This window comes from Calidris pugnax, unplaced genomic scaffold, assembly GCF_001431845.1.
Source record: "Calidris pugnax isolate Ruff unplaced genomic scaffold, ASM143184v1 scaffold14, whole genome shotgun sequence".
Taxonomy (NCBI): domain Eukaryota; kingdom Metazoa; phylum Chordata; class Aves; order Charadriiformes; family Scolopacidae; genus Calidris; species Calidris pugnax.
In genome coordinates, this window is record NW_015090793.1 from 1,205,911 (window position 1) to 1,233,768 (window position 27,858).

The window sequence follows — 27,858 nt, forward strand, 5'->3', positions numbered from 1 at the left end:
ATGATCATAAATAAATCATCTTACATGATTTCTGTGTTTCCAGTCCTTCAGTTCCTCTTTCCAAGGGTCAAGTGCCCTGGCAAACCACTGCCTCGCATGGCATTTGAGACCTAAACCAGACGCTGGCAGAACAGATATGATTGTTGTTTTGCCTGCCATATCCTAGGGTTTGAACCCAAATCCCAAGTGTTTGATAAAATAGGCAGCAGAGGCCACCAAGGACTGATTGACCACATGTTGCTTGAATTTCAATATGTTATGCCTGTTCAGCTGCTTATTCTATGTGTTCAAAGTGCTATTGGGAGAGGTCACTTTTTTTAGTCACAGAATTCAGGTCCTACATATGGCTTGTAGAAGGACACTAAACTAGGGCTTGGGTGGCCTAAAATCTCCATATCTCAGTTTCCTATGTATAAAGTAGAACTAAATAAGTTTACTTGCTCAGAGCTTTTGTTTTGGTGTAATTTATACTGGCAATCTTTGGGACAGAAAGTTCAGTTGAAGCCCTTGCTGCCATTGTAGATGTGTTGTCACAAAAAGTCCCATTAGCTGGCGATGGAGAGTGATGCCTACTAACATATGTAGCCATTTGGTGCATCACAGTGCCTTTATTTTATGTACATATTCACGGTCTCTGCATCTGAAAGATGTGGAATGGGGGAATATCTGATACCGGGTGTTATCTGCGTGTCCTGTCACGTGTTTAGAGGTTTCTATCTCGTGCTGCTCACAGGACAGCTTCTGGTGCATGTGTTTCCTGGTAGTGTTGTTGAGCACGGGGGGCTACATGACAATGCGTCACTGTAAAGCACTTACAGATGTATTCCCAGCTGTCCAAGGGTAAGGGTAGTGCAAAGGGATAAACACATCGACAAGCAAAGACATGCGAGGAGAATATCCAGGGGATGGATAAGTCCTTGGTGGTGTTTTCAGCTTAATTTTTATGTATTTTGGAAGTGAGGATTGTTTTAGAGGCTTTTGAGAGGAAGTGTCCCCATTAATAGGCTTTTTGATTGCTCACATTTAACTTGTTAAAATGCTTAAAGCAGAGAAAGGTCTTGCACAGTACCTGTGCACATGGATCTTGCCCACAAAGTGATGCTGATGATATCAGCAGACGTGAAGACCTAGAAAAAGAAATTGGTAGCACTAGAATACTGAAAACCTGTCTGATGTAACTAGGCTTACAATTTTCCAAACTCTGGTGAAATAATTCTGCAAGTAGACGCATGTCTAATGTGCAATATTAACTGAAACTTGTAGCCAACCAGCAAATGCAATCCATGTTTTGTTCTATAAAAATAGAAATATTTGTATTGAAAAATCCTATTGGAATGAAGGAAGTCAAAGATCACAAATTGAGAGTTTCAGCTACTAGACAGCTATTCCCTGAGGGTATTTTCAGGCCAGCAATATGCCAGTGCTGTATAAAATAGTCCACTGTCTAAGTGGAAGGAAACACAAGTGACAAATGTGGTATTCAACTGAGCTTGTTATTACAGAGGTCAGAGTCCTTGACCGATGGGAGAAGTAGACCTTGCCAGAAGTGCCAACAGTATATCTAGAAAGGGAATGTACTAAATAAGCATCAATGAAAAGTATGTTTAGAAAGAAGCAAATATTTTACCTTTTTTATTGCTAAAAGAAAGTTGGTAATAATTATAAAAAAACCCAAACTGTTTGAAGCCATCTCTCCACCTGCTAAGGTAGAAAAATAGTTTGGAGTATTTCTGAATTTTCAAGCACTTTAGTAGAAACAATTATTCTTATTTTTAATAAACAGCTCATCACATGGTACTCTGTTGTGTGGAATCACTGCTCTGTTACCTGCTTGCCATCACTGAAAGGATGTAAACCAGGAGATGTGGTAGCGTGGAAGAGAGAAATGTGACTTCTCTAAATATGGTTTTGACAAATCACATTTTACTGGCTTAGAAGCCCCTGCAGTCTGCATCCTGAGCAGAGAGTTGCAGAGCAGTGCTACTTACTGATATGTGTAACACAGAGCATAGAATCACAGAATTGTCTAGGTTGGAAAGGACCTTTCAGATCATCTGGTCCGACCATCAGCCTAACACTGACAAAAATCATCACTAAACCATGTTCATCACTAAAGCTTGTTCGTCTCTGTAAGTGAAACAGCTGTTGGCAGAGGAAGTTTACTAAAATGACTGATGTCTTGGACCTTGTTTCAGGTGGGATTCCATTTGTCCTCACCGGAGAGTTTTTCCAGCAGTCGCAGAGACCAGCCGCGTTCATGATAGCTGGGACGGTCAACTGGCTCTCCAACTTCGCAGTAGGACTGCTCTTCCCTTTCATTCAGGTACTCAGCAGCCTTGACATTTGATATACTATGATATGGCTGGTATAGTGTTGCATATGATGTTTGAGTGGTAATTTTCAGGTAATAATATATGTCTTTTTGTCAAAGTTGGATGAAAATTCTAGCATGTTTTTGATACGGTTCAATTGCACTACCCACATACCTCCTTGTTTCAATGTCTTGGAGAAAATTGTCCAGCAAAATAAAAATTATGGTAACCATGGACAACCTTATATGGTGATTCCCCACAGGAGTGCTTTAGCAGTGCAATGTGATGGCCGTGTCAAGACTTCACAGTCACTGATGGTGATGATCACGGCCTTTTTCCTCAGCCTTTAGGCCGCCCATCTTCTTGTTTACCCTAGGCTTTGGGAATCTTTAACAGTCTCGCCAGGGAATAGATCCTCTCCACTCTCCTCTGTCTAAGCTTGAATTCATGTCTCTCTCTTTTTCAGTCTCTTCTGTCAGGCTTTAATCTTCAGAAGCTGGCTCCTTCTTGCTGCAGCCTAGTTGCTGCATGGATGAATTTGTTCCCATCCCAGCTTCCCCAGGCTCCCATAAGCTTCAGGTTTAGTGGATTGCTTTATTTCCTTGGCTGAACTAGTTGCCTGGAGGACAGAAGCCAGTTTCACCAAGAGCTATCTGTCAACTGATATTTGTATTCTAACAGGATACTTTTATTTTCTTAAAAAAAAAAATTTAAATTTTAAAAGTATTAAATAGTAAAAGCCAAAGTTCAACATAGAAAAGCATTTTTCCCCTCTGATTCCTAAGAATGCTTCATCATTGTTGATGTGTCATTTTGTGGCAAAGGAGGCTTGAAGCAGCTTCTCATTCAAAACCAGGGTTTATTTTCTTAAAAAAAAATAAAATTTAAATTTAAAAAGTATTAAATAGTAAAAGTCAAAGTTCAACATAAAAAAGCACTTTTCTCCTCTGATTCCTAAGAATGCTTCATCATTGTTGATGTGTCATTTTGTGGCAAAGGAGGCTTGAAGCAGCTTCTCATTCAAAACCAGGGTCTTTTCCTGACTGTGAGCTTCTCCCAAGGAGCATCTGCAGTCTCTGGAGCTCACATGGAAGCTGACTCTCTTGTCCCAGGAGCTGAAGGACAGCTGATCAATCCCCCTGACCAACCATGTCCAAACTCTTTAAAGAGTTTTTTTTTTTTTACTCCTGCTCCACTGGTAACAGTTTAAGAGTGAAGCTCACAATTACAGCACAAAATAATAAAGAAGTCCTAATTGTTTATTTTAAAGTCACAGAGAAAAAATATTAGGGGCAGGGGAAGGGCACAGATGGGGACAACTCTCCAGGTTACCTGCAGGTCCTCACAACCAGGAGGAGATTTTGGATTACTCTTCAAATCATCTTTGAGAAAGAGATTCAAATAACAGGCAGGAAGGGGTTACTGCCATTTGTGCCTTCTTACAACTGAAAATTTTATGATACTTTATTGCATGCAATGCTGTATGACAGTATTTGCAGATACTGTAAAGTTGTATCATGCTATAAGACTATGTATTCATATTCATTTGACAAGTAAGGCTGCTTTTGCTAGGTAATACTGTTTAAAGTTATCTGCATGAGATAGTTTATGGGAGAACTTGAAAGTATTATAAAGCCTGACCCTTGATCTAAGTTTGACACTTAATTTAAAATTTCTTGTAAAAGAAAGAAGTCTCTAGTCGTTTTGATTACTTGGGTCACCTTCAAAAGTCAACATAAGTATAAAGACTGTCATCCTTCCAAACGCTGTGCTCCTACTAACATTAACTCCAATTAGACTGCTCAGAGCTAAAAGTCTTAAAGGCTTGTTTCAAAGCTTACTGAAATCAGTGAGTGTTTTTCACCAGTTTCACGGTGTGGAGTAAGGACTTGCCAGTGCAGACATTTAAAGTGAGATTTTCAAAAGCAGGCAGAGACATAATTCTTTTCCCACTGAGGTCATTAGAACACCTACCAAATGCAGTGGAGAAAGAATGAAGACAGTTCCTGTGTGTTTTTGAAAACCTAACTTTGGTCATCAGCATCAGCATAGTCCAGGAGGCAGCCACGAGCTCATCCAACAAGTGGATGTTTCTGTGTGGTTTAAAGCTGTTTCTCCAAGAAGACAGGGACTATTTAAGCAGCGTTGGGGATTGCCTTCCACCCCGGCTTGCCAGGCACCAGCAGTCCCACCACCTGCCTCCGTGGCAGCCAGAGAGCTGGCCAGAAACGAGGTCTCAAATCTAGGGGCATATAATCAGAATACTTTTATTTGTTAGGTTTTTAAATTATCCAGAAACATTTAAGGAATAATCTCATTTCTCAAAAATAGCAGGTTTTTGCCTCCTGCACAAAACCGAGGAGGTACCTGAGCTCTGGCTGTCAGTCGGATGTGAATTCCTGCAACTCAGGGCTCTCCCATCTTGTCCTGCTAATCCCACCTGACAGATCACCTGGTGGGAACTTTTTAAAAAGGCCCTCACTAAATTCAAATAGAAAGACAAACTATATTCTCTAACTTTTCATTTGTATATTAAAGCTTTTTGAGTGATTTAGTATGCATCCATATGAAGTTTGCTGTAACCTTGGGGAATTTACTATTTTGTGTCATAAACATTTCCCATTGTGTGATTGCAAAATTACCAGTTTACTTTTAATGAAGGTAAATTATATTTCCACCTCGCAGAGCTTTTGTTTTTCTCTTCTTCAAAAAGTAATAAAGAGTAAAAGCTTAGAGTTTGCACCTAAAGATGAAAGCAGTGTTACTCAGACTTTGATTTTAAAGCTTTTTCACAAGATCAAACTATAACATCTCCTCATTCCCTAACTTTCACTTATTTCCTATTTCAGTCAACTTTATTCTCAAAATTCAGCTTATGAGTCACCTGTTTCTTTACAGAAAGGCAACAGCCTCTTCTTAGCTCATCATTGCAAGTCTAAAATGGGAAAAAATCTTTAAAATGCTTTCACAGAACAAATGCATAATCCCTTCTGTGTATTTAAATACTAACCTGATTGCTTGAGAAACAGCAGCCACTTTTTGATCATTTGTGTACTTACTACAAAATTATCCCAAATGTTTGGGAAACAACCATGTTAACTTTAGAGTTACTTAAAAAATCAACCAGTAGTTAGTTCTCCAAATGCCACCAATTAACTAGTTTGAATGTGTAGATTTTCTCCCCTCAGCCATCTGTAGATACATAGAATAAAACAGTAGCTTGACTCATACATCAAAATGTATGGATGAGATTGAAAAGCTAGTATACAGATCAATAAAAAGAAAAAAATAAAATGTGGCTAGTGTTCCAACCCTCATCACTGCTTGTTTGAGAAATTTGGTTTTGTGAAGGATCAGAACTGAAGTTAAAATGACAACCGATACTATATGAATTCACAAGTATATTTGATATTGTGTGATTACTAGGAAGTGTCTGATAGTAGGTGTCAAAAAATGTGCATTTTTTAAAAATCTTTTTTTTTAGTGCAAAATATAGTAATTGAAGAAGCATTATTGCATGGGATCTTGGAACACATGAGAAATTATAACAGATCTGGTTTTAGGTTTGAAGGCATTTCAGACTTGTGTTTAACATAGAGCTTGACCTTGTGAAATGTCACACGTCACCTTGAGCGACGCTCAGCAGTATCCCTTTCCCATTGCCATCACTTGAGAGTGAAGGCATGAGGCTTTTCTGAAGCATGAGCTGTGAAGAGACAAAGACAGCTTTGATAAGCCAGTAGACCAGACATGCATGAAATGGTTCATAAAGAGATGGTGACCTCTCTTTTCGAACCATTTCAGTGCTCTTACAGGTGCTAGATCTGGGTCATCATGCTCTGTTATTTGGATGTCAAATCTCCAAAGTTCCATTCCTGCAAAATACCCATCAGTGAGTATCTGGAGTAAGGAAGGAAGCACTTCAGCCCTCTGCCCTCTCCTCTGATTGCATATCTCATGTTTTTTGTGTGGCACTTGCGTGTCAGAAGATCATAGCAGTCCATGTGAGTGGTGGTGTAGGGAGCTTCTCTTCAGAACAGAGCTCCATGGTGTGATAATGTTCACTGAATCAACCATCTAATAGTAAAAAAGTAAATTGGCCACTTGGGGAAGAATGCCTGAAGTTATAATAATGCTTGTGTAAGCCTGAATAAATTTAAATGCTGTATCTGAAGTAATTACAACTTGAACACTTTTCATTTTGCCTTTACAGTATATACTATACTTTATACTTTTAATCCATTATGATTGGGTTTGAATCTCAATTTTTTGTAAACATTTAGAAAGGTTCAAAATTTGTGTGAGCTAATGAAAACCTTATTGAATATACTATCATATCTAAATAGGTATGTTGTCTCCTTGTTCTTAGAGAGTTGTGCAAACACCTAATTCCAGGATTTGTTTTAAAGGTGGCTTGCATTCATAAAGCTATCGGTGCGCATTCGTATGCCTTTGAAAGATCTGAACCTAAAATACCCAGTATTGGTTATTTGATTCATATCTGTTTACTGTTGTTTGTTATGTTTTTCATTGCTTCAATATGTAGAGGTGAGATTAATAGCATTTTTCCTTGTGCACAACTGATTTTTTTACTTTCCTGGAAGATTTATATACTTTTTTTAAAAAAAGTTTACATAAATGACTCAAAAAAATTTAAAAAAAATATGTGTGAAATGAAATGAATAAATGAAATTGCTATACTAGACACCACACTATCTGCCCAAAATTTTTAAAGATAGATTCCTGTAAATTCTTAATCCAAATAACAGAATTTATTTGATTTCCAGCTGTGTTGCTGAAATTGCAGCAGAAATGCTCTGGGGTCAGCATCTCACAGAAAGCATGTAATAATTAGCTCTGGGTGAAGACCCAACTCACCTAAACACCCTCAAACACCAAACCTTTCTCCCTTTTTGCTTTTTGTGATGATCTAGTTGCTGCAGATAATTCAGGGCAGCAGCAGGGCTTGTCTCACAGTCATGACAGATAATATTGCTTCTTGCTTCAGCCCTAGATTGCAGTTTTGATGCACAGTGTTACAGATCATCCGTTATTCCTTTTGTGACTAATATCCTCTGAAAAATGTTTTAAAGCACTTCCTTGCTCAGAAGGCATGTAAAAGCACAACTGTTCTTTTTGATGTGTTCGTAACAAATCAGTCTTTGAAAATATGACTCTTTAATATATGAAATTATTTTAGAAAATGAAAAGGAGATGAAACCAAGTCTTCCAAAGGCTAGCAATTCTCCTGAGACCTCCAAAATAATATAGTTTCTTGAGGTCTAAAGTAAGCAATTCCATTACAAACATTTTGTGTACCAGGCAAGTAATCCTCATGTAGCACGTAAGCTGTGTCATCGTTGAGCTTGCAGTGGTAGCATGAATTTTGAGAATTGTTCTTGTGAAGAATTTCTTAATTTCTTCCTGAGAAAAAGTGCTAGATGTTGTCCCTACTGATAGAATTCACATACTCATTTTAAAATATCATGTGTTGTTGGAAATGTCTTCTCGTTGCTTTATGGTATCAACAGAGTATCTCGACGCATGAATGTGGCATGGCAAGCTGAGAGGATTAGTCATCTTCTTCGTGTGCTTACCTAATGATTTAGCTTCTGGGACTATGAGACACAGATTCTCTTTGTGGTTTCCTTCCAAGTAAATGCTAAGCTGGCTGTAACACCTGGAGCAAATTGAGTACCATAAAACAGACTCCAAGTATTTCCTCGTACTTGAAAAGAGCTTATGCTCAGTATGCAGACCTGTGAGTACTTAGCTTTATTTTTTAGTGTGTGCAGAAAGCCTATTGAGCCTGACTAGAGAACGAGCTTCTCTAGTCATCCACAGCAAATCATTCCATCATTTATTCATATCATCCCTTGGGAAAGAGGATAATACTTTATGTCTCAAGCGAGCAAACACAACAAACCAACAAAGTTTCTGCAGCAAAAGTGTTGAGCAGTTGTGGATGTAATTACAGAATTATTCTGGCTGGAAGGGACCCAAGAGTGTCTCTGGTCTGGCCTGTTGTCTAGTTGTGTCTTAAAAAACCACCAAGATTTGGCACATCTGTGTTAGTTAGCTTTTAAATTCAGAGGATTCAGTAATCCAAACTGACTGTAGCTAAAATGCAACCAGAGTTTGGCCATTTCTAAGAATATTTTTAATCTCAGTTTTAAAAATTGAATATTATTCACTATTAACCTTGAGTTGAAATAAAACTCACTAAAAATTCTGGAAAAGACATTGAGACTTCCTGCTGCTCATCACTGAATCTTGTAGGATAAATTATGACAAATGTTTCATCTTGTCTTAATAAATGGATGCTCTCTGGATGTTATCAGGTGCACTCTCCATCTGTGAAACTGTATTTAGAAAATTAACCAGGAAGAGTCTATGGGACAGATGTGTGTATAAGAGTCTATGGGATATATATACATCTGACTGTACAATCTACCTTTTTTCTCAGAATTTTCAGATACCGATGATCATCTTGAGAGAAAAGGGAGGCAGTACAGTTAGATGTAGGGGAGAAAAACAAAATCAAATCAGGACCATTTTAAGTTTCTGTATAATGTGGATTTTGTGAACTCTGTGCACGTGTGAGATAGAATGAAAGGTATTTGTCACAGTGAAGTAGAGATGTTTGTGTTCAAGCTCTCTCGTGTTTCAGAACAAACAAGCAGCAGCCACGTGGTTCTTCCTGACACACAGATCTGCAGGTGTAGCTGGGACGCTTCTCACCTTATGCATTTGGATCAGTTATATTAGTGGTCTGCAGAAGCCAATATGAGGCAACCAGTTTCTTTAGTTTCTTCTTGAGAAAAAATACTGATACCGTTTTGATGAGAGAACAAATGTTCATGATGCTACTGGGATTTCCTGTAGGAGTAAGCCATTGTGAAGATCTTTTCATGCTGGGGATAAAACTTGCACTGTCCCCAACCAGGGCAGCAAGAAGCCCACCTTCATCAAGACATGGAGGGCTTCCTTGTTAAATGCCTCTGTTATGTCTCTGTTCTAATCTCAATAACAATGATATATAACTAAATCACAGCTCAGGATAACAAGCCTGAATATGTCAGATTTTCAGGTTAAATTCACAGACTAGAATGGATAGCACTAGCAGAATAATTAGTACTTCATTCCATAATTTATTTTAGCCAATGGAACTTTAGAGGAGTGAAGAACATACATATTTTTAATTTTTTTGTTGTTTTGGTACATATGTTAAGTTTTAGTGAGTAATTCCAGTTATTTCAATATGTCTAATAGGTTCATCTGCGTGGTTAGACTGAAGCATTCATTTCAATAATTACATTGTAGGTATTTTATAAACCCTCCAGGTTGCTAAGCAGCTTAATACATGACATCAATTAGTCTTTGACTAGAATTCACAAAGTAATTTAAAAAAAGAAGCGAGCCTTTTACATGGGGAGCAAAAGCAGCATACCTGTTTGTAGGCAGCATAAAGGAGAATTTTGAAGGTCTCTTCTTTGTGTTCTGTGTACTTTCTTCCCAGCAATGTGTGCTTTTAATCTAGACTTGCAAGCTTTTTAAAATTAGACTAATTACAGCAGTGGTTATGTGGCATCTGTTTTTCCCAATTTAGTAGATTATGTGGCTTAAGTTTGCTGAATGTTATTCCGACATGTAGAGCCTGTCAGATATCAAATCTTAACTTTCTTTCCTGGAAAGTGACTCCACAGTATGAACGTGTGAATGTTTGTGTGGCAGACATGACAGTAAACATTCTTTAAGGTCAAAGTCAGTTAAGAGCATCATCACCGCTGTCAGTGGGAAGGGTGATTGTCTGGAAAATAAGCAGTTTTTTTCCTGCACAGGGCTGTTTGATTACTAAATATGGATATATTAGGAACAATATTAATGCCTGTAGTTGCCTTTTTATATTAGCACTGTACGCTCTCCAGTAACGTTGCTTTATCTCTCCCTGTGTATCCACAAACCAGACTGGGGTCCCATTTGCACCTAAATGTATCCACACTGCAAACCAGACTGGGGTCCCATTTGCACCTAAATCTCTTCTCAGAAAGAGGGTCTTGAAATGTGAGAAACTTGGATTTGCATCCCTGCCCATCTGGAAATGGTGGGTTTCACTTTCAACAGGACACTTGGACCCAGCTTCACAGGTAGAAGTGTTTGCTGGTCCAGTAGTATGTCCTTAGGAATGTTGTTAATGTAACTAAAGGCAGAGCTGGCAGATGCTGATATCGTGCCTTAATCTGAAGACCAAGCACAAAGTACTCAATGGTGGATGAGACCACACATTCGAAAAGCTAGATGATGGTAGTGATGATGGGATACTCCTTTTAGTTGTGGTTATATGGAAAGAATAAAGCACTTAAGAGACCCTAGCATGTATTTTTAAAAGGGGGATGCTATTATATTGCTGTCTGCATCATGTCGAGCAGCCGGCCCGTTTGGTCAGAGCTGAATTGTGATGGCAATCAGAAGCTCCAGCTTCTCAGCTGCACATGTCCCCATCCCATGATGGCTTTTGCTGCCTATCAGATATGATCAGAGCCCTGCTTTTCAGGCTTCTGCAACACCCATGAAGCATAATAAAGCCTTTTTATCAAATTCCATTGGAATTAATTGGTTCTTTTATTGATTGCTGCAGTGAACGTGAAGTTTGCATTTCAGGAGGTCCAGCACAAGGTCCTCTGCACTTACTGAGCATCACAAAGAGTTAGTTCAGATAATACCTCCAGCAGGTGCTTTGATACCCAGCTTAGTTTCAAAAGTTCCCAGGTGTGGCAACTTGCAGTTGCTTCCCCATTCTCTATTTATCTTGGGTATAGGCCTGTTTCTCTTCACTGATTTCACCAGCAAGGAAGGTGACGAGGCAGAGAGAATGCATGTTATATTTTCAGGTAACTGCATCAAGAAGGATATTAGGAAACCTTCTAATGGTGAGAATAGTGTAACTGTGTAATGACGTGTGGAGAAATTGTAGCTTGTCCATTACTGGAGATCTATAAAAGCCAGGCAGTCAGATGTTTGTCGAGAACTGAGGCTGCCTTAGTAATTGGAATGGACTGGCTGGCATCTGTGTTCTTGGTTTTCTGTGGGTTTATTGACATTTTGAATCCTTCAGAGCAGGATTTCATTAAGTGTACAAACAGAATGGGACTCCTTTAACTCTCCTTTAAGCTTTTCTTTTTTGTGTTACTGTGATATGTCATTGTCACTGCAGTAAGGGCTGCTGCAGGTTGTACTGGCAGGAGAATCCAAACTCCAAGAAAAAGTAGAAGACAACTGCAATTACTCGTCTCCTTGAAAATGGTGACAGCATAGTAAGAATGCAGTGATGCTTTGGACTAAATAATCTTGAAAAATGACAAAATATTAAGAGGAAGAAACATAAAAAATTGCAATGAACTCAGAGTAAAAGAAAGCAAACCTAAAACTATTCTGTCTGGAGAAAAGATTGGAGAAAGGAAAGGCTAACTGAGAACAACTGAGGAGGGAGAAAAGACTGCTTACTTTCTTCAGTTCAAAAGGATCAGAAAGCGTTAAACTTCTCTGACACATCAGTAGGAACCTTGTGAATTTCAGAACAACTTGGGCAAGAATCAAGCATCCACAGAAATTTGAGGAATCTCTAACCTGAAGGCCTTCAAGGTTATATTAGTCATCCTTTGTAAGCTTATTACTATTTCATATATTCCTTCTTTTATGGATGATGAGAAGAAACAGATCATTTTCCCTTTGGCAGTAGTGACTCATTACCAAAAAAAACCCCAAATATGACCAGAGGAACCTATATATTCTTATCTGGTTTAAGGTACAAGCCATCAAATATCACTTACTTACTTCTGCATTATTATTTTCTAATTGTACTAGAGTGTGTCTCACATGTACAGTGCTCAGTTACCACTGAAGGCTTCCACTGGATTTCATGCTTCTCAATAGGGTATTCAATGTTGAATTCTAAATCGTATCCATTTATGTTTTAAATTTAACTGACTTCACACTTCAGCCAGCAGGTACTTCATTTCTTGCAAATTGTTGTTTGTTTAATCTTTTGTTGAACAGAACAGACTGGAGGTTTTAATATATTTTTAATTGCTGGCTGAAGAGTTCATGTGAATGTATTTCAAGCAGTGAAGTTTCTGTAAGTCACTTGCAACCAAAAGGAGTTCGTCATCCCACAGGATATTTATTCCAGTCCTTAATTTAATGAAGAACTTCTTAAACAGAAGAATAATAAATGTCTTAATAACGTATAAAACAAATATGCTTGCTTGTCCATAAACCTCCTGCTTTCTCTGTCTCACAGGCACATGTATTTCCAAAGCACTCAGATGAACAAAACCCAAATCTTATAAATGTGTGCACAGACAAATGGATACAGGCTCACCCTTATCAATGTAGACAGATATTTTTTTTTTGTGGATATTGTTTGGCATCACCTTCTTAGATTTTCTGTTTCATTTTATGTTGCTGGAAACAAAATCTGAGTCCTGGCTTTGCTGGAGCTTGTGGTTCAGAAATCTGTTTTAAAGAGTGAGTGATGGCTGGTAGAAATTGGGATGCTGAGGCAGTGCTGGAGTGTGGAGAACAGGGACATTTGGTATGTGTATGTGCAAATAGGTGCATTGAGCTGAAGCAGGTGGAAGGGACAAAAATCTCTTCTCAGAAAGAGGGTCTTGAAATGTGAGAAACTTGGATTTGCATCCCTGCCCATCTGGAAATGGTGGGTTTCACTTTCAACAGGACACTTGGACCCAGCTTCACAGGTAGAAGTGTTTGCTGGTCCAGTAGTATGTCCTTAGGAATGTTGTTAATGTAACTAAAGGCAGAGCTGGCAGATGCTGATATCGTGCCTTAATCTGAAGACCAAGCACAAAGTACTCAATGGTGGATGAGACCACACATTCGAAAAGCTAGATGATGGTAGTGATGATGGGATACTCCTTTTAGTTGTGGTTATATGGAAAGAATAAAGCACTTAAGAGACCCTAGCATGTATTTTTAAAAGGGGGATGCTATTATATTGCTGTCTGCATCATGTCGAGCAGCCGGCCCGTTTGGTCAGAGCTGAATTGTGATGGCAATCAGAAGCTCCAGCTTCTCAGCTGCACATGTCCCCATCCCATGATGGCTTTTGCTGCCTATCAGATATGATCAGAGCCCTGCTTTTCAGGCTTCTGCAACACCCATGAAGCATAATAAAGCCTTTTTATCAAATTCCATTGGAATTAATTGGTTCTTTTATTGATTGCTGCAGTGAACGTGAAGTTTGCATTTCAGGAGGTCCAGCACAAGGTCCTCTGCACTTACTGAGCATCACAAAGAGTTAGTTCAGATAATACCTCCAGCAGGTGCTTTGATACCCAGCTTAGTTTCAAAAGTTCCCAGGTGTGGCAACTTGCAGTTGCTTCCCCATTCTCTATTTATCTTGGGTATAGGCCTGTTTCTCTTCACTGATTTCACCAGCAAGGAAGGTGACGAGGCAGAGAGAATGCATGTTATATTTTCAGGTAACTGCATCAAGAAGGATATTAGGAAACCTTCTAATGGTGAGAATAGTGTAACTGTGTAATGACGTGTGGAGAAATTGTAGCTTGTCCATTACTGGAGATCTATAAAAGCCAGGCAGTCAGATGTTTGTCGAGAACTGAGGCTGCCTTAGTAATTGGAATGGACTGGCTGGCATCTGTGTTCTTGGTTTTCTGTGGGTTTATTGACATTTTGAATCCTTCAGAGCAGGATTTCATTAAGTGTACAAACAGAATGGGACTCCTTTAACTCTCCTTTAAGCTTTTCTTTTTTGTGTTACTGTGATATGTCAGTGTCACTGCAGTAAGGGCTGCTGCAGGTTGTACTGGCAGGAGAATCCAAACTCCAAGAAAAAGTAGAAGACAACTGCAATTACTCGTCTCCTTGAAAATGGTGACAGCATAGTAAGAATGCAGTGATGCTTTGGACTAAATAATCTTGAAAAATGACAAAATATTAAGAGGAAGAAACATAAAAAATTGCAATGAACTCAGAGTAAAAGAAAGCAAACCTAAAACTATTCTGTCTGGAGAAAAGATTGGAGAAAGGAAAGGCTAACTGAGAACAACTGAGGAGGGAGAAAAGACTGCTTACTTTCTTCAGTTCAAAAGGATCAGAAAGCGTTAAACTTCTCTGACACATCAGTAGGAACCTTGTGAATTTCAGAACAACTTGGGCAAGAATCAAGCATCCACAGAAATTTGAGGAATCTCTAACCTGAAGGCCTTCAAGGTTATATTAGTCATCCTTTGTAAGCTTATTACTATTTCATATATTCCTTCTTTTATGGATGATGAGAAGAAACAGATCATTTTCCCTTTGGCAGTAGTGACTCATTACCAAAAAAAACCCCAAATATGACCAGAGGAACCTATATATTCTTATCTGGTTTAAGGTACAAGCCATCAAATATCACTTACTTACTTCTGCATTATTATTTTCTAATTGTACTAGAGTGTGTCTCACATGTACAGTGCTCAGTTACCACTGAAGGCTTCCACTGGATTTCATGCTTCTCAATAGGGTATTCAATGTTGAATTCTAAATCGTATCCATTTATGTTTTAAATTTAACTGACTTCACACTTCAGCCAGCAGGTACTTCATTTCTTGCAAATTGTTGTTTGTTTAATCTTTTGTTGAACAGAACAGACTGGAGGTTTTAATATATTTTTAATTGCTGGCTGAAGAGTTCATGTGAATGTATTTCAAGCAGTGAAGTTTCTGTAAGTCACTTGCAACCAAAAGGAGTTCGTCATCCCACAGGATATTTATTCCAGTCCTTAATTTAATGAAGAACTTCTTAAACAGAAGAATAATAAATGTCTTAATAACGTATAAAACAAATATGCTTGCTTGTCCATAAACCTCCTGCTTTCTCTGTCTCACAGGCACATGTATTTCCAAAGCACTCAGATGAACAAAACCCAAATCTTATAAATGTGTGCACAGACAAATGGATACAGGCTCACCCTTATCAATGTAGACAGATATTTTTTTTTTGTGGATATTGTTTGGCATCACCTTCTTAGATTTTCTGTTTCATTTTATGTTGCTGGAAACAAAATCTGAGTCCTGGCTTTGCTGGAGCTTGTGGTTCAGAAATCTGTTTTAAAGAGTGAGTGATGGCTGGTAGAAATTGGGATGCTGAGGCAGTGCTGGAGTGTGGAGAACAGGGACATTTGGTATGTGTATGTGCAAATAGGTGCATTGAGCTGAAGCAGGTGGAAGGGACAACAAACTACAGCGGCAGGAAAACCCAGTCTAAAAGGCTTGAAAACCTTTGGTGCAATAGGATAGGCTTGTGTTAAACTGTTGTTATTCAGTAACAGTAAGTTTGCAGGGACAGACTTCTGTAACCCGATGGTGTGGCAGGACTTTAAATTACATGTTATCTTGAAAAAGGTGCCGTTTATCTTTTGTACTGCATCGTGTAAATGCCAAGAATTGTTAAGCTTCAATAATTAGCAATTAATTTCATGACATGTTATTTTCATTACATGGTGGTGCATTCTTATTTCATATTTCAGTTTGTTCCAGTAGATTATTATGAGGCACTTAAAGACTAGATGGTATTAGGCTGCAGGACAGCACAGCAGATTTGTGTCATAACAATTTCTCTTTCTAGAAGACTGTGCAGTGTCTCTCTTTTGGTGTCAAAGTCATGCTGTGTATTATTGCTACGTGTTCTATTGTAATTGGAATCTTAGCATGGATATACTAAACTACAATGTGGAATAACTACAATGTGCTTTTCTTTCCCATTCATACACTGGAAAGAGATATAAGCCAGAGAGGAAATAAGGAAATCTGAGATTTTTATCTGCCGTGGATATTCTTGGGATTTGGTACTTGGATCTGTAAGGATCTCTCATGCTGCTCACCCCGTTGCCCCACGCACATCCCCTCTCTCCCTGGGTTATGGTGATGGCAGCTGGCAGAGCTTACGTGTGCCTCTGCTTTGTGCCCTTCTTTGCTGTCCCCTGTGTCATCCTCATTCTGCTGGCTGCTGACTGTGCTTTAGCAAGGGGGTGCCTCTGCCTGGCTGCTCAGTCTCAGCGACCAAAACTGACCACCCAGAGCCCTCCTTTTCTACCTTTCTGCCCTGCAGAGACCAGCTGCATCTTTGCTGCTCCTCTGGTTCCCTCTCTAGCCCATCAGTAATTTTCCAGAACACCTCATCTTCAGGTTTTCCTCCCAATTGAAATGTTTCCGGTAACAAGGGATCGCAGAGGAATATCCAGTTATGATTACAGGTCCACTAAGTAGAAAGCTGATTTTACTCCCAGCTGGGGTTTGACTTTTACTTTTGGAAAGGACAGAGAGAGTCTTGAAATCATTAGAAGTGTTGGGGAAGTGATCGATGGAATCTCCCCGCGTGGTTGTACCTAGAAAATGATGTAGCTCCTTATAGAAATGACAAAGAACTGAATTGCTGCTGTGGCTTCCTAGGAAAAAGAAGGGACTTAAATGAGGTTAATTTAGAAGTGTATGGAATCTCTTTTTCATCTTGCCAGGCCTACATGCAGCCCCTGAGGACTGCAGGGATTTTTCTGCTCTTTTATTTCTGCCACAGCAGAAAACTGTGTTACCCCAAAATGGGATACAAAAGCATCATTCTCTTGCAGCCTTTTTGCAAGAAGACTGAGGCAATAATAGTAATAAACTGTGAGATGTTTTGCAGCTCTCTGGTGGAGCAATAGTATACAGTATCTCATTTTTACAGAGACTAATAAATGTCACCGTGCAGTTTGAATGTTTTGTCCAGTTGTAAAAAAAACCAGCTTTATTTTACAAAGTCGTAATGGTTGTATCTATTCTCCATCATCTGTTTTTTCACTTTGTTTCCATGAAATTGGAAATTGGGGCATGTTGATAAAGCAGATATATATTGTGCTACGGGTTCCAGAGATGAACACTCAGACCTTAGTGAAGACTTACATAAAAAGCTTAAGTTATAGATAGGTGCTTGGCTCTTCAGGCTGGGAACCAAGCAACTGACAAAAACGACCTCTGTAATTCCTGTCCAGTTCACTGGTAATAGAAAATTATGTGCTTTTAATGACGGATGAACAAGTCACTAGATTTGGGGCAGGCTTCAATAATATCTGAGAAATTGGTGGAAAGTTTTGGGGCTGTCCTGTCACACCCCATCAGTGCCCCTCCTATAAGGTGTGCATTTTCACAGGAAGGTTCAGCCAAAAGGTGGTGGCTTATTCTGAGCCATAGCAAATATTAGGAAAACTTTTAAAATAACCAAAAAATCGTATTAATACGTTTGTTCTCAGAAAATGAACAGTGTAAGAGCATGAGCAAAGAAGAATATGAAGGTGATTATATAGTAAATAGAAAGTGTGTGACAAAAAGATAAATTTAAAATATTTATTGTGAAGTGCTGCCTGTATCCCCTGTAGTTGTGCCTGGGAAGCACCTTCACAGTGAATTTCTTCCCTTGGCGTTGAGTGCTGATGTTTGCCTAACCTTTCTGCACAAGGGCAGTAAAATGAGGACATGGTTGTAGATGTGCAGCTCATTGCAGCCCTTCATAGTCAGATTGTGGGCAGTTTCTGAGCTGGTGGAGGTCTAATTCTTATGGCCTGACGTGGGAGGCCAGCGTGGGTGCTTCGGTTGGCAGATGCTGATGCTGAGAGGCAGAGGCTGATGCTGAGATGACAGGAAAAGAGGTCAAGTAGCTGGGTGGACATCACATCCCCCAAACAGTGAGTGCTTTTACGAGCTGCCTTTTGAAGTGGGGAACTCAAAGACTTTTTGAATTTTCATGTGTCTTCTTCGTATTAGCTTTTTACTTACATTAGGCTGAAAGGCATATAAAAGAAGTAAAGTACAAATTGTTACTAGCTAGTAATTCGGTAAACTTTGATTTTCTTTCATTTTTAGGCTCATTAAAATGTCTTGAAAATAACCTGTTGGGTCGGTGGCCCACATGGACCTCAGTATCACATGGGATGCAAGTGCTACAAGGCTTGTAGCCTTAGTTCAGAATGCTTACTAGTATGATGCAAAGACCCTATATTGTATTTATTTTCCTCTTCTCAGAAACTAATTTATTTCTGCCTGTGAAGTATTACTTCGGAGTCATTATACTTGTTACTGGAGGCTCTCCTGCACTCCTGCTCTGTTTCTTCCTTATTTTTGCACTCGAGATTTTCCTTCTTGTGCATCGAGAATCATTTACTCAGCAAGGTTGTCTTTTGTTTTTCCTTATTATTTCCTTACAGTGTAATAATACCCATTGACTCTTTCTTGTGGTACAAGAATTTCAATAACAAAGATGTGCACAGAAGCCCATACATGAATTCCCTCAGTCAGGCTATTTTAATGTTTTGCAAATACATCTGATGTTTAAAGTAACTATAGTGTACCTGTATTAAGGGTAGTGGTTAAAGTTCCCCTCAAAGATGAGAAAATGAAATGTAGGCTCTCAGAAGGTTTGATATGATAAAAAATGCTTTTAATTAGAAGCAACGTACTTCAAGTATAAAATACAAGGATCTGCTAACTTTTTTATGAGGAGGTAGTGAATGTGTGAGGGTTGGGCTTGAAATTATGGATCGTGTCTGAAAATGTCTCTATTTTTTACTTTGGAAATAGGCTTCGTACCTCATATTTTAGTGCTCTATCCTTCTTCATTGTCCTGCACCTTCAGCAGAACCTTAAGTTATATCTGAAACTGAAGAAGGACACGGGGTAAAGGACACAAACTCTTTCATCCATTTGTTTCAGTGGGTTATATTAATTTGAAGCAAAGTAAGTTAAGTCAAATGTCTACATGAATAACTGTTTTGCTGCTGATCATTCTGGTAAGACATCTAACCGTTATCATTTGACCTCATCCCTTCAAAATCCGGTTTGTCCCCCATTTCATGTCTCTAATCTTCATGGCAACTTCCAAATGCAAGCACCTGTTACCAGTGCCAAAGGGGCTGTGACATTGCAGGTGGAGAATATGGAATCACATTTTGGCACTGGCTGGGAAAAGCCAAAAGTTCTGTTTTAAAAACATTAATTTCTTAAGCTTGCCAAATCTGATTCAGAATTTGTTCATTTGCTCATTTATTTTGCTGTATCTGCCCTAGAATAGCTATTTTCCTGTTTCCAGTATCAGAGTCCTGCTTAGAATTTAACCTTTGCTACAGAGTGAGTTAAGTCAGTAAGCAGCCATCATTAGATAGCACATCATGATATTCTACTCAATTACATTTATATTTTTCCAGGCTACAGTGTTCACAGCATGTAAACTATAAGCAGAAAGAGTGTTCTCAGCTAGCAGACTTTCAAAGTGGCAAATTGTTATTTTCTTTAAATCAAAACCAGAAATCTGATCATTTCAATGCCAGGTCTTTTATTTGTTTCAGTTTACTTTTTAGCCTGAAAAAAAATTATTTTTTTTTGCTTATTGATTTTGGGCACTTTAAGTAAGTTCATAATGATAAAAATTAAGTATTCTTTACCATTTTATTTAAAGGGAAGTGGAGGAAATGCCTGTATATTCTGCCTAATGTGTATAGCTACCCTATACAAGCTAGGAATATGTGTGTTAACCTCTTTGCTTAAGAAAATGTGGCTAGGCTGCACCTACTTATTCATACAACTCACTTATGCAGCTACATCTCATCTTCAAAGCCAGGTTTGATTGCCTGCCACGCCTGGGATCTGATTTGGGGGAATTGCCCGAGTCCTTCAACTTTGATTATTTTTTGTGGCAATCACATGTGTGTCTCCGGTGAATAGTTTCCTGGTTTTCTTTTTTTTGACAAATACAGAGCCTTGATCAGCTGCAGAAAAGAGAAGATAAAAATGAGTAATTCAAGATTCAGCTGGCAGGACATTTCCAGAAATGCTGTGTTTTAAATAGCCTCTTTCGAAAGATGGTATGAAAATAGAAGGTGATGAGTTTAGAAGTTTATGCTTAACTTTTAAATATTCCCTACAGCAATAACCCTCACCAGCCTTGAAAAATCCAGTGTAAATCCTGCTTTGGAGAGGCTTTATTAGCCTGCTGACTGGAACAGGTGCTTTCCTTGGGAAAATTACTAAGTGTGTCTGCTGTTCCCTTGCCCTCCCCTGTGCAGCTGAGAGGGTGGGTGACCTTCCACAACCCGTGGAAAGGCTGGCCTTTTGAGGACCTTTGCCTGCGTACATGACCTTGACTCGGAACGAGTATCTGTGAGCCTATCAAGAGACAGAGCTTTTATTATTCAGGAAACCACCTGAAACTTTGGTCAACTTTGAACCTTGGGTGTTCCTGCAGGAGGGTGTACTGAAGAAATGTTAGGGGAAAACAGCTACAAAGCAGGGACTGCTGCAGCGCTTCGTTCTGTCTTCCTTCTAACTTTTTGGTTTCTAACCTTGTACGTAAAGCCTGGCTTCAGGTGTTGCTAAAGAGATGTTTTCCTAGCTCCAGCAAGCCTTCGTGGATGGAGTGATGCACTTCACATGTAGAGAGGAGCAGCAACAAATTTGCTGATTCTCCTTTTTAGAGAGGAAATGAGGTGTGGCTGGATCCAATCTTACTCCTAGACTTGGTCAACTCGGTTTATGTCTAAGGGATTGCATATGCACAATCAATCCTTTTTATTGCTTAGCTAAGATGTCAAAGTTTAGCATGCTATTAGTCACCTACTGAGGGTCAGTTGCAGCAAGGAATCTCTGAATCTCGAGAAGTAACCTTGAGGGGCCTCCCTAGTCAAGCATTGTGGTTGGGTGGGTGCACTGCTTGTTAGCCCTCATCTCTTGTGTCGTTATCTGTCTCCCCAAAACTTTCTTCACTGTGAGGGTGGTGGAGCACTGGAACAGGTTGCCCAGGGAGGTGGTTGAGGCCCCTTCCCTGGAGATATTCAAGGAGAGGCTCGATGAGGCCCTGGGCAACCTGGTCTAGTTGGGGGTGTCCCTGCTGACTGCGGGGAGGTCGGACTAGATGACCTTTGGAGGTCCCTTCTGGCCTGGGCAATTCTATGATTCTATGAAAACCACTCTGAGCCAGATGCCACCATCATGACTAGATGCACCCATTGTGACTACCACAGGTGGTTATCACTTGGGCAGGGTTACAGGAGATAAAGGTTAGGTTAGGGGCCAGAGGGGAGCATACCGTGACAAAAGCCCATCTGGTGTTGGAGGAGGTGAAGCTCCTTGGTGAAGGTGGCAGCTTTTTCTGAAGTATGTGCAGGCCATCTGAATGAGTTATGAAAGGCTTATGAATATGAGTGTTTGTCTTTCCTGTGTGTGTAAATTAATAACCAGCTTTAAGGAAATACTATGACTGAAGACTAGGTGGTGAGAGAAGGGCATTTTGTTATTGCCCTGCAGTCTTCCAGTCTGGGAATTAGGGCTCTGTTGTGCTAATCCTGCTGAACACAAGAGTGCAAAGTCCCTCAATCCCATCTGTAGGATGTATAACAAAATTTAATTTTTATCTTATTCTCTGTGGAACTTCAGTTAGAGGTCCTTGGGGGCTACTTCTAAAGGGATCTCCAGAAATTAAGGAGAGCAAGTTTAATAATTGCAAATAAAGTATGCACTCATGACAGTTCAGTTCAATTAGAAAAGGTTTAAGGAGACATGAATCAAAGAAGATAATAAATGCTAATTTAGATCATGGGCAGCAAAGAAAACAAATGGGAATAAGAAAGGTGGGATAAACTGTGGCCACACCACTGAGAGACACAGGTAACTTGTGGCATCTGATTGACAGGCGTATTTGTACTAGGAATTAATGGTTCATTTTCATCACAGAGAAGATTTGGCTCAACAAAGATTTCAACAAGGGAAAAACATGACTCCATATTGGAGCTGTACCATTCAGCTGAACAACAATTTCAAATGCAGAAGATCCAGATGCAAAATTTGAATTCTTAACATGACAGGATGATTTATGAGGCACTGTGAAATTATTTTTTCCTGTCTACTAAATCCATTTGCTTCTGCTTCTGTATAAGCTCAAAAGTCATTTCTGTTTCCGTGCTGGAATATTTCCACTCCCCATCACCCGTGCTCTCATTGACTCATGATTGTCAGGTTGCTCAGGAGTTCGTGCTTCTAGGATTTAACAAAAAAATAATTTATAATCTTGACAGTCCATAGTCAGTATCAGAGGATGCACTTTGTAGCTTTTCCTATTATGGACAGGAGTGGAAGGGCTGAACTTGGTAATAAATTATCCACGGAAAACATTGTGACTAGGCAGGCTGGCAATAAGCAACGGTAGTAAAAAGCAGCTGTAGAAAAGGGGTTTTTTTTTCTTCTTTTTTTTTTTTTCTTGTTTCACACACACATTCATATTCTTCTTCCACACCGTATGTGACATATACTGAGCAAGGTAAACATAAAAGTAGTCCTAGGAATCGCATGCACCCTGAGAGTCCAATATTGTAATTACCAAATGTTTTTCAAAACTGTATTATTGAAATGGAACTGAAAGGTATTAAATGATCTAATAATCACCAGGCAAGAAATATTGGACATTTCAGTGAAGTGCAACTCCTACTGGTTGACTGGAGCCTTTAGAATCAGTTTATAGATTTACATCTTTGTGTCTATACTCCTTTTTTTGCAGTGAAGTAAAATCTGTAACATTCAAATACGGTCTGTCCTTTGTTTTCAGTTAATTCTTACACTAGTTTCTAGCATGAAAGAAATGCGTTCTATAGATGTTTTTCCTGGCTGTAAGCTCCCATAACCTTAGAAATTATAAAAATGTCTGTCATTGGGGGGTTTTTCCCTTGTTTATTTTGGAAATCTCAAAGCTTGTAATTCCTGTGCTGCCAATGCCCCTGGCCACGGCAGGTTCCTCGTGGGTTGTGTTACAGGTGCCCGGCGTTGCAAAAGCACGTCTCACTTTTCCAGCCTAGAAACGGAGAGGCGGCACGGCAGGGCAACCCGGTGAAACATCTGCCTGGTTGCCAGAAAAATCTGGTGGCAGCAGGGCTCGGTGGAGCTGTGCGTGGAGCAGGAGCCCTGCTGCCACCTGCTCCCCTCGCACCCAACCCTGCCTCAGCTCGCCCAGACGCTCGTCTCCCGGCATCGCCCAGATTGCAGATCTGCGCCCCGCTGCCAGGAACCTGCTTCTCCATCCATGGGCCACAGGCAGTGCTGGAAGAGCTAGAGATTCATGCATTTTTATGAACACTCTGACTTGCAGTGACTGCCAGCACTTACTGTACTTGGTTAAAAATTGCTCCATACCAACCGTTTTTCAATTTCAAACCATTTCTTCCAAATTTTGTCCCTTGTAATGACCATCTCCTCTGTTTTCTATTCACAGAGTGGTTTACAGACCTACTGCTTCCTAGTGTTTGCTGCCATCTGCTTTGCCGGAGCCACCTACCTGTTTTTTGTCCTGCCTGAAACGAAAAATAAGACATTTCATGAGATCAGCCAGGCATTTGCCAAAAGGAATAAAGTGTCTCTGGAAATGCAAGAAATGAACCATTACTCGGGAGAAAGGAAATCGAGTGCAGAACAAGAATCAAACTTCACGTCTTCGGTGGACAATGGGGACACCAAGAAAGGGATCGTGTAAACCCAGGATGCTCTTTCAGGGGACGGGGGAAAACGTGCTTTTTTTCATCCAGTACATTTACAGCAATGCACAACTTGTATTTTTTTATGTGACAGCATGAACTGCTTCCCCCTTGAATATGTTTTCAGTGAGTACAGGTGAATCCGTTAGCAGCTCGGGTGATGGTTGAGGAAATGAGAGGCAGGAGTGGCGGCAGCTGATTAAGTAAATAAGAGCCAGAGTTTTCTTGGGCACCTGTGAAATCGGTGCTGTGGTGGGGAATATAGACTTGGAGAAGTAAAGTGGTGGTGGAGAGCCGGGGTTGTGAGGAGCACCCTGGTGTGCTCACAGGGAGGTGTGTGTGTGGTCACTGCGGGGCAGGAGGAGGTGGTGGTGGCAGGGAAGGGATCCCAGCAGGGCTCTGCTAAGAATCGATGCGAGCAAACCTGAAATGGTACCAGCTTGCGTTTCTCCACGTTTCCCAATACGTCATTAAAGTTGCCAGTGAGAACTGAGGACTTCAAAGAAGGCTCGTGTCATGTCCCCGACCTCCCATTCCTTTTCCAGCTATTTCCACTTTCAGTTGCTTCGTCTCAGCATCTCCAGCTTCTCGAAAATGGGGAGCTCCAGGTACTGATGGGTTTTCTTGTCTCTCTTGCAAATCCTGATCGACTAGTAATAGACTTGCCTCTAGTTTCTGGGTTTGCTAACACTGCATTTCTGTGGAGATATATATATTATTTTTTTCTAATTCTATTTTTTAAGAATAGCTATAGAGGCTTTAATATAAAAAGAAAACTAAACCTCATGGCGAAGTGATGGTACATGTAGGGTGTAGCACTGAAAAAAATAATCAAGCACCAAGTTTTCCAAGGGTTGAGACTTTTTTTACTGGGTTTTGGCTTTTCTTTTCAAGTTCCTTTTAAAACAAGTCTTAGGAGCTAAAATTTCCCTGAGATCCAAAAAGTGTCATTTCTTAACACTCAGATCTCTCCAAAGGAATTTGGGTGCCTTTTTTCTTACTTAAACACTAATTTTCATTTGGGCATTAGCTTCTGAAGCTCCAGGCCTAGTTCATGTTAATAAGTTTCTAAGCTATTTAATGCTTTGTAAAACTGTCCTCAGAGTCTGCTTAATTTCGTGATAGAGAGACCGAGCAGGCTGTTGGGGGTCAGGTGAGCCATTCCCTTCCATATGGGATTTCTTTTAATGAACATCATCTTTCTAGTTTGCAATTTTGGTAATAGTACTTCTTGACCCTTCTAGGAACCTGGATGCTGAGGGGGTAATAAGCACTTTTAAATTAAATACTTAGCTGTTTTATATGAAAACTCAGTAAGTCTTAGAGCTGCTCTCAGTTAGGAGAAAGGCACAAGAAGCAAGTGAAGCATTCAGGTAGAGCCAGCTGCTTGCACAAGTTATATTTAATAATTGAGGAGTTCATAAATTTAGGGGTATTTGAGGGGGGAAAAATATACATACTCATATTCCAAATATAGAAATATATATGAATATGTATTTTCATATATATACAATGGAGAAATCCTTTCCAATATGTGGGGTTTTTTTAGATTTTGCTGAGTGATAAGCTGTTTATTGTTTTGTTCTACACTGTAAATTACACTGTAAATTGAAATCAGAGATCCTAATGTTTAACTATTATTACTAAATGACATATATGGTTTTATACTGTGATTTATTTATATGTGGCATATTTACTGCACACATTGTAAGCTGACCTAATAGGGCAATTTTACTACTGGGTAATGGAAGAAAATTTGATCTGAGCCTTTATGCCAGGATTTATACTATTTTACTGGGATAGAGGTGCAGCAAGAAGTAAGAATATGAGTAAGAGAATTAAGAATGAAAAATCAGATTTATTATATTGGTGCTACTGTTAGGAAACAGAGTGAATCAGGATTATACCAACTGATAATCATATATAGAGGTTAATCAGATACTATAGAGAAAAACCAAAGAAAGATGCCTTCTAATAACCACTTGTAAAACTATATATAACAAATGGACGTGTCATCGTTCAGTGGCTTTAGTTGCCATGTGTTACCTGAGTCTTGCTAAGTGAATGACTATGTTAAAAAATGAGTTTGGATGCCAGGAAGAAATTCTTCCTGTCCTGTCTGCAGGGCCAGACTGGCAAGTTCAGACCCTGTCATTCAAATTGAGAATTACCTTACTTGCCGTTAGAGCTACTAACGTGGTATGATGTGACCTGATTTGAGCCAAAGTGTCAGGAGCGGAATCTCTTATTATTTTTATTAGAACTGGGAGAATTTAGCCCTTGCTGCTGTTTATCAATGTACATTACAGGCATTGCGTGATGACAATGCTGCCTTTGGATAACTTCAATAAAATATCATGTTGGCCTGATAAGGCAGGTGTATTAGAACTTCTGCAGCAAGACAGTGGCATTTGGAGCCCAGCTCTGAACGTGTTGGTAAAGAGATGGTTTGATAGAAATTTCTACCACAGCTCAGGAGTTTGTCCAGGTTTAACAGCTGGGAGTCACGTTTCCCACTTCTGCAACCCTCTTTGCCCATCTCTTGCCCTACCTGAGACAGGCACCCTCTGTGTGGCTGCAAAGAGAGCTGCTACAGACCGTGTATGAGGTGGGACCCTGGTTGCACATCCCACCAGCAGTTTGCTCCAGCCCATGGTACAGGTTCAAAGCGATTCCAGTCTCCAAACTGTATGTGTATGTGTTTGACGAGAGTTTTGCGTTCTTGAAGTCGTTCCATAATGGGTGTTTTTCCGTTGTTATGCTGCTATAGCTTCTCCAGCAATGAGAGGACAAAAATGGAAAATATCGGCAATTTATCCTTTGGTTTTTCTAGTTGAATGTATCCAATTGTCTACAGCCCGTGTGTTTGTCAGTGAGTGTCGTGTAGTTCCACGTTCTCTTTTCCTGTCTGTGACACTGGGGTGAGGTACTGCGAGGTGGTGTTTGTACAAGTGGGTTATGTGTGTGTGCTAAACTATGTCTGTGCACATTGATTGCAAAATAAACCTTTGGAATTAAACTAAAATGGTGCAGATTTTGTTCCGGGTAAATCTGAATCTCTACAGCTGTGCAAGTTTCACTGCACAAGTCCCTGGGGTTTTGTATATCCCAGTACAAGACTGTACATTCCTACACCTGGTTGACCCAAGTCATTGTGGACTTTATAGTTGGGTGGTTCGGAGTTATGGGGAAGAAAATAGTCCCTGAAACTGTATATTTTGGGGGGGAATTATTTACATTTTGCTTTTCAGGTCACTTCATTCTTTTATATGCTTACATTGGGCTTTAGAAATAAAAATGCAGACATCAGTGAGAGGCAAATGATTAAAACTGGCTAGTAGTAGTAATAACTGTATATAAGAATTGTTGAATCTGGTGAGGCTTTTTTGCAGAAAGTTGTCATTTGCAATGGATGACTTTGAGGCGCTAAAGCTCTACTTTCCGATGAAAAATTCAATCAAACGACTATTTCTGCTACAAAGATATGCAAAACCTAGGATCTGAAATATGTTTAAAAAATTCAATTTCATACTTCAGGTTCTGAAGCCAATTTTCACTCCACAAGGATCTGCTTTCTAGTGGGGGAAGATGCGAGTAGTTCAGCCATATGGGACAATTTTCATCCTCAGAGTAAAATGAAAAAAAGAAAAAATTAAAAAAACATACCAAAAACAACTCTTTGAATTTTGCTTTCTTCCCTTTGACTGTTTTTATATGCTTTTCCATATAGAAGTCACCATATAAACTACTAGAGCTCCCATCACCTCACACAGCAGGAACAACAAACCTGAGTAAAGCATTCTTAGGAAACACCTGCAGTCTTTTCCTTTCAGCCTTACTCCAGAAAACAGAGTTCAGATACAATCTAAAAACCTGATCTATATAGGCCTAAATTATTGAAGAAGTTTTGTTAATGCAAATATTCAAGCTGTTAAACAATTCAGGTTTGGGTCCATACTTAATTCTTTCTGCAAGTGATTT

At 39.6% G+C, this 27,858-nt stretch overlaps 1 protein-coding gene across 1 annotated transcript in view; it reads left to right on the plus strand.

Annotated features, from left to right (window-relative positions):
* Positions 1–26,883, plus strand: part of SLC2A9 (solute carrier family 2 (facilitated glucose transporter), member 9) — a 164,515-nt gene extending 137,632 nt beyond the window's left edge. The window contains exons 15-16 of the mRNA XM_014966695.1: positions 2,196–2,323; positions 23,619–26,883. Of these exons, the coding sequence (XP_014822181.1) occupies positions 2,196–2,323; positions 23,619–23,876 (386 nt within the window). The 3' untranslated portion in view covers positions 23,877–26,883. The remainder of the gene's footprint in view (positions 1–2,195; positions 2,324–23,618) is intronic.
* Positions 26,884–27,858: the final 975 nt, after the last annotated feature.